General features: G+C 60.4%; 1 protein-coding gene across 1 annotated transcript in view; it reads right to left on the reverse strand.

The window, feature by feature from the left end:
• Window positions 1-1,091: 1,091 nt before the first annotated feature.
• The window catches only part of VIPR2 (vasoactive intestinal peptide receptor 2), a 69,602-nt gene continuing 61,756 nt past the window's right edge, over window positions 1,092-8,937 (reverse strand). Inside the window, exons 7-13 of the mRNA XM_012658105.1 lie at window positions 6,939-7,089; window positions 6,277-6,337; window positions 5,108-5,177; window positions 4,645-4,736; window positions 1,903-2,029; window positions 1,797-1,838; window positions 1,092-1,467 (exon numbers count right to left, since the gene is read on the reverse strand). Coding sequence (XP_012513559.1) covers window positions 1,294-1,467; window positions 1,797-1,838; window positions 1,903-2,029; window positions 4,645-4,736; window positions 5,108-5,177; window positions 6,277-6,337; window positions 6,939-7,089 — 717 coding nt within the window. The 3' untranslated portion in view covers window positions 1,092-1,293. The remainder of the gene's footprint in view (window positions 1,468-1,796; window positions 1,839-1,902; window positions 2,030-4,644; window positions 4,737-5,107; window positions 5,178-6,276; window positions 6,338-6,938; window positions 7,090-8,937) is intronic.

The raw sequence follows: 8,937 nt of genomic DNA on the forward strand, positions 1-8,937 counted from the left end.
GCTGGCTCTCCCACACCTTGGTGACACCAACAGGATCTGGGCCCGGCCAGTGGCAGCCCCGCCCCTGCCCCGGCCCGGCGCCCAGGTCTCTGGTCACCACCACCCAGGCGTGCGATGCCGCCTGTGCACAGGAAGAGACAGTCACTTTTAAGGGGGACAAGTTTCATCAAACGTGCTCAGAACAGCTGTGTGCGGCCGTGGAGGTGCTGGGTCTGGGCTGGGCCGAGTCTCCGAGGTGTGTGGGTGCCGTGGGACGGGCATCTGGCCTGGGGAATGGAGGCTGCGCCCAGACGTGCCCTCTCCCCCCACTCCCTGGGCGGCCGTCCAGCAGCCCCCAGACCTGCCTCCCCACGGCTGCAACAGCCAGAGGAGGAACGGCTGGGCCCGCTGCGCCCAGCTCTGGGTGGGAGGGTGATGCGGTCTGGCAAACGACTCTCTGTTTAAACAGGAACGATTCTAAGATCATCTTCATTTAGAACAGGTTTCCTGTTCCCACCAGAACGCACCCCTGCGCTGCGCGTGGTTGTCACGGGCCTGGCTGCAGCCCCAGGCCATCTGTGAGGGGACTGCGCCTGGGTGGGGGGCCACGAATGCCAACACCCTCCCCTCAAGTTCATGACCTGAGATCTAGCCCCCTTCCCTGGGGAGGCAGAAAGGCCCTGTGCGCACAGCGGGCTGGGCTGTGGGGAGGAGTCGGGGTGGGCAGGAGGCAGGAGGAGTGGGGTGCAGGGCAGGGCTGCAGGATGGGGTTGGGGTGCAGGACAGGGTGGGGGCTGCATGGTGGGGTTAGGTGGGGGGTACAGGGTGGGATGGGGTTGCAGGACAGGGTGGGGGTGCAGGGCAGGGTGAGGTGAGGGGTGCCCTCTTGCTGATTTGCCATCCGTATCTTGCAAAGGAGAGTGTGGCCCCTCAGGAGACCCAGGAAGCAGGGGGAGGCCTGTGGACCTTGGGTGGCTCATGGACACTTACAGGGGCTGCACCCACCCCCGCTAGGCCTCTTTCCCCCGCCCCCCGCAGCGGTTGGGCCACGGCTCTTAGGCCAGGCACCTGCTTGTGGTGTCTCAGGGACCCCAACTCCCATCTCTTTGGAAAAGGATCCATCTGTGTGGCTGAGCATTATAAACTAAAGCATCTAAATGCTGGACTTTAATAGTAATTGGCGTTTAAATCAAGTCGATTTCCACGCAACCCCACGTCCACACGTGCCATTAATGAGTGGCCGGCCGATTAAATCGAGAAACACGTCCAGCCACGCGGCACCCTGCGTCTCCTGCGGCGTCCACGCGCGGTGACCTAGATGACCGAGGTCTCCGTCTGCAGGAAGGACTGGGCCCGGGAGCCTCGGTGGACCTGCAGGGCGCCCTCCGAGCCACTGCGGGAGGCGGACGTGCTGTAGATCCTGTAATCCCGGCCCGCGGGTGGCGCCAGGCACCGGCCGCGCCACTTCCGCCTCAGCTCGCTCTGCACCTGGCGGGGGCGGGCCGTGAGCGCGCGGGCGCCTCTGCGTCCAGCCGGACGGGACGGCCGCGCGGGGTCTGGGCCCAGCGTCTCGGAGACGCTCCGGCGCCAGCGGCTGACCCTGGCGGAGGGGCAGGGGTCACCTCGCAGGGCATGGGGGGCGCACGAGAAAGGCGCGCAGAGCGCGTCCCCAGCCCCTCCCCGCCAGGGACCCGCCGCGAGCCCCTCCGGAGACGCGGTCGGGCGCTTTCGGGGAGGGACGGGGTCGATGCTGCCGGGGGCGCGGGGCACGGCGAGGGTTCGGCGGGGACACCGGGGCTGCGGGCGGGGCGGCTCACCTCGCCGTTGAGGAAGCAGTAGAGCACGGCCACCGCCAGGCCCTGCGGGGAGAGAGGCCCGTCAGAGCCGGCGCGGCCCGCGCGGGCCCGCGCTGCGCGCACGTACCTGGAAGGAGCCGAGGCACAGCTCGAACAGGATCTGGTACCGGGAGCCGCCGCCCGGGGACACCGCGAACACCACGTAGTGGACGCCGAACAGCGGGATGAGCAGCAGCGTGGACTTGGCCAGCCTCCTGCGCCGGGGGTGGGGGGGGGACGGCAGCTTAGCGGGAGGCTCCCAGGGGCGCGCAGGGCCGCCGAGCAGGACCCGCCAGCCCGGAGAACCGGCCGGTTCGGCCGCAGCCCGAAGGGGAAGGGGCGCCACGCGGAGGTCCCGGAGGGAAGGCCGCAGCCTCCCCGTCTGCGCTCGGCGTGTCCTCCACGGGCGGTCGCGCCCTCCCCAGGGAAGGGGGTTTCCGCGCGCTGCACCCTCAGCCCCGCCCTCCCGCCGCACGCGCTTCCACACCCGCGTCCCGCGTCCCGCCGCTTCCAAATCTCAGCCGCGCCAGGGTCCCTGGAGCCCCCGCTGAGGTGCGGAGATTCCGTCCAGGGTGTCGGGCCCTGGCCTGGGAACCTGCGTTTGCACCCGGCACCCACTGCCGCGGCTGCTGCCTGGGAACCCACTTAGAGAACCGCGGCTCTGCGCCAGTGACGGCATCGCTGCACCTCCGTCACCAGGGGGCTGCGGAACCGTCCAGCCGTCCTCCCATCCCAGAGATTCGGCCTCTGCAGGGGGACCCGCCCCCGGCCTCTCCAGGGCGGCCTGTGCGCCAGGAGCGCGGGCCCCAGCAGCCGGTGACCCGGCAGGCCCCGGACGACGGCCACGGCGAAGACCCTTCCCCGCCTGCTCTGGCCAGTCGCCTCCCCGCACTCAGGGAAGAATCGGATTAAGGCAGAGACACCTGCCCGAATCGAGCACTCCCCGCCTGGGAGCGCCAATTCCAGACGTGCCCGTTTCTCCCCAGTACCCTCACAACAGAAATGCCGTGTCCAGCGGCGTTTATCACGAGGTTCCCCCGTGACCCACAACCTGCTCGAGCCCGGAGCCCAGAGCCCCAAGGCAGGTGTGGAGACGCCTCGGGGCCTCCGGGCAGCGCAGGACGGACGCTGCCCACCGGCACCTGGACCTTGACCTGCAGCCCAGGCGGCCCTCGGACCCTGCTGTCGGGCACCTGCGTGCACGGGGCTGGGGCCCACCCTTGTGTGGGTGGTGGAGAGAACCTGCCACGTCCCCGTTACTGACACGTCTGAAGTTTCTAGGAAAGAGGTTTCCAGAGGCTGAGCCTCCTGGCCCCGTGCGGGGGTTTGGTGCTTCTGTGAGCAGAGATTATACAGAACAGGCATCACAGGAGCTGGGGCCCAGCACACACGTGCTCTGCCTGTTCATCGTCCTGGAGAAAGAGCATATTTTATTACATTATTCCCCACTTAATTTTGTTTCCAAAATAAAAGCATCGCCAAGATCTACATAACTAACACTCTTGACGAACCCAAAGAAAAGGTCAGCACAGAAGCTAAACAAGATTTACAGAAAATCAAAATTCAACTTGAAGGGCAGATGGGTCTCGTCCCCGCCTCCCCGCAGCTGCGGCACCAGGTCCCAGGAACCGCCAGCTTGGCGCCCGAGCAGGGTACGATGGCCGTCACCTGCGGCTGACGTAGAGCCCACCCCAAACGTGGGCCGGGCAGAGAGGCTCATCCCTTGGATTTTATACAGCACGCGGCACAGTTAGAATTACCTGTTTACCAAACTCTGCCACAATGCTCTGGTGCCCGGCACTAAATGTCCTCCACATGTTAACTCCATTAAATCCTCATGACCTTAGTGACAAGGATTATTATTATTTCCCCTTTACAGATGAGGATACTCAGGCACAGAGTGGGAAAGTGCCTTCCCTCAGGCTTCTGGCTGATCTGAAACCCAGCACCAGGCTCCGGAACACGCTCTCAACCCGCCTTGCCAAATGCGTCCCCGTGTGTGCTGGGGAGGGGCAGGGAAGCGCTAGCCCAGCGTTGCGGGCCGGGCAGGCGGTGGCCGCAGGTGACACAGCTCCTGGTGCAACTGCCACCCAGCCCTGGCGGGTTTGGGCCGAGGCTCCTTCTGGGCTGGACCAGCCACTCCAGCCAAAACTCCTATTTATTTTAACTCCATTGCAGATTTTGTTTTTCTTCATAAACTCTTGATAGAAACTTATGGAATCTGCACATTTCTTTACAGGCTGCTCAGATCACTAATGAGCTGGACGCTGTGGTGACTCACTTCACCCGCCTCTTCCTCACCCGCAGAAGGGGACGACACCACCCTCCTTTAGTCTCTCAGTCAAAACGCAAACAGGACTGCCATCGGGCCGACACGCACACGGGACTGCCATTAGGCACAAGGCCTGGTATTAGTGCTGGCAGCAGACATGGGCCCACGGACCGAGAGTTCTGACAGAACTCAGAACAGAACTACACATGAAATGGGGAAGACAGAATTACACATGAAATGAAAACACTGTGTGGCCACGGAGAAAGACCACATGGTGGGCGCGTGGGCAAACCCTTAAATAAGCCCGCCTGCCGCCACTGAAATAAAAGGGGATTGACTCCAACTGTTGTCGCGGATGGTGCCACCGACTCCCTGAGCGCCAGACACAAGCAGACCCCTGGCGCTCGGCCGTGACCACGTGGCTGACACCGAGTGGGCCCCAGCCCCCTGCGCCCGGCCGCTGGGCCACCCGAGGGCCTTCCTGACAGACAAGCGCCAGGCGCCTGTCTGGTCTCCACAGGCCCCCGCGCACGGTGGCCGGGGTGAGCGCGTACTCACTTATACTGCGACTGGTCGTTGCCACCGACGTCCGGGGACCTTAGCTTCTGCAGTAAAATTCTTATGATACTAATGAAAAGGACAAAATTGACCTGCACGAGAAGAGACAATGTGTTTGTGTGTGACTTTCTGGGCGCTGAGCACCCCCACTGCTCGGAGCTGGACAGCGCCCGCCCCCAGGTCTGACCTTGGGCCGCGCAGCACCCGTGAATTAACTTTGGAAAGTGACGCGGACAAACGGAAACCGGTTTGCCCTGAAGTGCGGCCGACTCCGATCCACTCTCTGCCCCCGCCTGCCCCCTCCCCCTGGCTGGGAGCCGCCTCCACACGCCCGGCGCGGCCCTGTCCACGGGAGACTCAGTGGAACGGGGCCGTTCATGTTTAATAAAGGAAAACAGGCCCGCTGCCTGCCCACGTGTGCTGCTCAACAGACAGTTCACGTCTCAGTACAGAAGCTACTTACTATAATGGAAATTAAGATTGGTATCCGTATAACCCACCAGGGAACGCTGTGGTCGTTTGTATCCCAGCAACTGTTGGAGAGAGAAGTAGGCCAGTCAGCGCGACTCCACGTACACACGCGGCACGTGAGGACGAGTGCGCCTGCGGACCCGCCCGTCCCCCCTGGAGCACGATTACTCTGCACTGAGAGGTCGTGAAGCCACCTGTCCCCAGGGAGTGATTTTGTTTGGTTTTATTCTTCTCAACGTGATGGTCTGCGTGGAGGCGAACCAGTCGCCAGAGTAACGGGGTGGTGGGTGCACCCCAGGAAAGCTCCCCCCAGCAGTATTTTCATCCCTGGCCTCCAGCCACGGGCTGTCTCCAGTAGGCACCGTGATGGCTGCTGGTAAAATGCCTCAGTGACCCCTCGGGGACCCACGCCCCGCGCTGGCCCTGCAGCCCTCCCACAGAGCAGCGTCTCCACCACGGTCCCTGTCTGGAGAGTGGCCGCTCATGTCCACCCACTGCCCGGCCGCAGGGGCAGGGGGTTGCAGCTGCTGCTGTCTCAGGCCAGTGAGACCCCGTGGGTGAGCCCAGCTGAACTCTGTGAGGTCCACCGAGCGGTCCGTGTGGAATGACACGCTAAAAAACGGTGATTATTTTAAGCCAGCAAACTTTGATTTGTCACTTAGCAGAAGGGAACCGATAGGCCCTGAGACCCCTTACGAAGCACAACAGCCATGCTGGGAACGCCGCGTGCTTGTGTCTGGGCCGCGTTTGGCTCCCGCGTGCGCGAGGCGGAAGAAGGCTCGCCACAGGCTGTGCCCGAGCAGCTCTCGGTGGGGACGCCTGTCCCACAGGGCGCTCCAGCTGGCGTGGCGGCCGGCCCACGGCACTGTGCGCAGGTGAGCAGCACCTGCGAGGTCTGTCCCAGTCTCATCCCAGCGCCCACCCATGGCGCTGCCCCCTCTCTGCCCTAACCCTTCCTGTCTCTCACACGGACCTTCCTCCAAATACTCCAACTCCAGCTGACGCCCCCCACGAATCCCATCTTCTATCCACGTAACGACTGCCGCCGACCTCACTCGGATCGGCTGCAAACGCTTCCTGTCCTTCCAAGGGCAACTTTCTGGCTATTTCTGAAGGACCTCACGTTGCCGACACACTTCCAGGCGTGGGGACAGCACTCACCCCGTGTCTTCCAAGTGGAGCCTGGCCACGGCCCACGCTGCCACGCAGACGGTGGGGATGCCTGTGGAGAGACGCCTGGTCACACACAGCCCACGTACAACCGAGCAGCTGCATTCGGCAGAATCGCCAAGGACAAGCTTTCCGACTAAAACATGAAGTGCGAACTCTCGTTAAAGTCTGCACAGACATGAGTTACACCCACGCCCTGCTAAGCAGTGAAGATCGTTAACGTGTTTGAAAGCCGAGCATCTGATCAGGGGCCGCAACTGGCCGTTCCGTGTAGAAAGCGTCACTGCTAAGACCCGCGTGTGGAGGGTGCTGGGGCGAGGCAGACGCCTGCTCTCCAACCCGCCGTCGTGCAAGCTGAGCGGGGGTGGACGGCGGAGGAACGAACGGCTTTGCTCCCTTATTAGCAGCCCAGTTGGATTTGGGGTAAAAGGGACCAGGAATGGGAATGTAAAGCCTTTTAAACAAGGTTCCTGGTTGCCAGAAATACTCAAGTGTTGTCTGTAGGAACCTCCAGTCACCCTAAGGCTCTTCCTCCCATGACTCTGAAAAGCACCCGTGGGGCAGCAACGCGGCTTTCTGTTTGTGTGTATCGGCCGGTGGGCCAAGCTGTGGGTGGCGCGGCACGAGCACGCACAGGTGTGCGCTGTCCTTACCCCATCCGAGGAGGAGATAGGCCAGGAAGCATCTGCCGGGGGAGAACATGGCCACCAGGAGGGTGTGCAGGTACAGCCCCTCCACCAGCAGCCAGTAGAAGTTGGCCATGGTGCAGTACTGGAAGAAGACCAGGCTCAGCTTGCAGCCGACCTGGACGCCAGGCAGAGGAGAGAACGCGGCCTCATTAGGACAAAAATAGCCTCGGCCGAGCAGAGCTGCTCCAGGAACAAAGTGCCGGGTGTTTGCATGAGGAATGAAGGACAAGCCGGGCAGGGACGTGATTAACGTGGGGTGGGGGCACTGGCCAGGGATGGGGGTGTTGGAGCCCGGCCCTGTGTGTCCGGGCGCCAGGGGACCGTCCACTGAACTCCCAGAGGACACACGGCAGAGAGGCCACCGCACAGCCTCCCCAGAAGGGAGGATGCGAGGCTCTGGGAGTGAGTCGCAGTCCCAGACCTTGGGCCTTGGCACATCCGCCCGCCTGTCCTCCCTCCTTCTTCCCTCGGGGCCCCCGAAACCCTCCCCCGCCAGGCCACAGCAGCAGGGCAGGAGGCGGGTTCTGCCACCCGGCACATGGGTGGGTTGCCAGGCGGCTGCCAGCGCCTCGCTCGACACCTGTGGCCCGACACCGGGCTGCGCCGCCCCGTGAATGAGGGTGAGCAGGGAAGGGTGGGGCGATGTCCCCATGGGCACCAGCCAGGCTCCCCGATGAGCAGTTTGGGTGAAATACGCTGGGGAAGAGAAAATAATGGACCAAAACGAGGCTCCTGGACTCTAAAATTTTGACAGAAAGTTCCCCAATTGTAAAAAAGTGTTTTTTAATTTTGGGAAGCTTAATTAAAGATGAAAAAAATAGAGTTTGGAAAAACAAGAGAAATCGGGCAAATATTTCTATTTTCCCTGGGAGTTTTACAAGGCTTTTCATGGGGAAAAATTACGTATCATATGAATCTATTTTAATCTCTCAGAACTTCCTTCATATAACTAAACATACCAGATGTTTCAAATTCATGAGCAAACATGAAATTGCTACTTTTAATCCTAATCTAAAAAGTATGCTGCAAAAGAACTGACCTTTCATTTCCATTCTTCTTACTTCTGTATCTATAGATATAGACACATGGGGGATATACACGTACGAGTGGATATTCTTATATATATGGATGGTGCACATATACATATACATGGGTGGGTATGTTATACGTACGTATGGCTGAATGCACTTATACATACACAGGTGGATATACTATATATGGGTGGATATACTTGTACATGGTGGATATATCGTACGTGGTAGATACACATGTACATGGGTGGATATACTTACACATGTACATGGTGGATATACATATATGGGCAAATATACATGTACATGGTGGACATACATGGGTGGATATACATGTACATGGGTGGGTATACTTATGTACATGGTAGATATACATGTATGTGGGTGGATGTACTTGTACATGGTGGATATACATACATGGATGGATATACTTGTACATGGTGGATATACTTGTACATGGGTGGATATACACGTACATGGGTGGATATACATGTACATGGTGGATATACATGTACATGGTAGATATACATGTACACGGGTGGATATACTTATGGGAAACTCATGGCGGCCTTTCCAGTTGGCCTGCGGTGCGAGGGCTTTGCCCGCAGCGCGGACCCTGCAGCCTGCCACTTTCCCCAGGGCTCCCCCCGCCACCTTGCCCTAACTCCCCTTTTCTCCACAGTGTGATGCAGGGCTCTGAGGGATGGACAGCACAGGTGGCAGCTGCTCCTGTCCTTGTCACCAGAGTGAGCCGTGTGTGGGCGCCACAGCACGTGGCCGGAAGGCCAGCACCCACCGATCGGCAGCAGGACAGAGCCGCGCCGGTGGAGACGTGCAAACAACACAGCCACGGAAATAGGGAGCACAAGGGAAGTACATTTGCGGCTTATTACTGCTCATACGAATAGTAAAGTGAAAGAAACCAAGTTTTA

Source organism: Propithecus coquereli, unplaced genomic scaffold (genome assembly GCF_000956105.1).
Source record: "Propithecus coquereli isolate 6110/MARCELLA unplaced genomic scaffold, Pcoq_1.0 Scaffold571, whole genome shotgun sequence".
Lineage (NCBI taxonomy): Eukaryota > Metazoa > Chordata > Mammalia > Primates > Indriidae > Propithecus > Propithecus coquereli.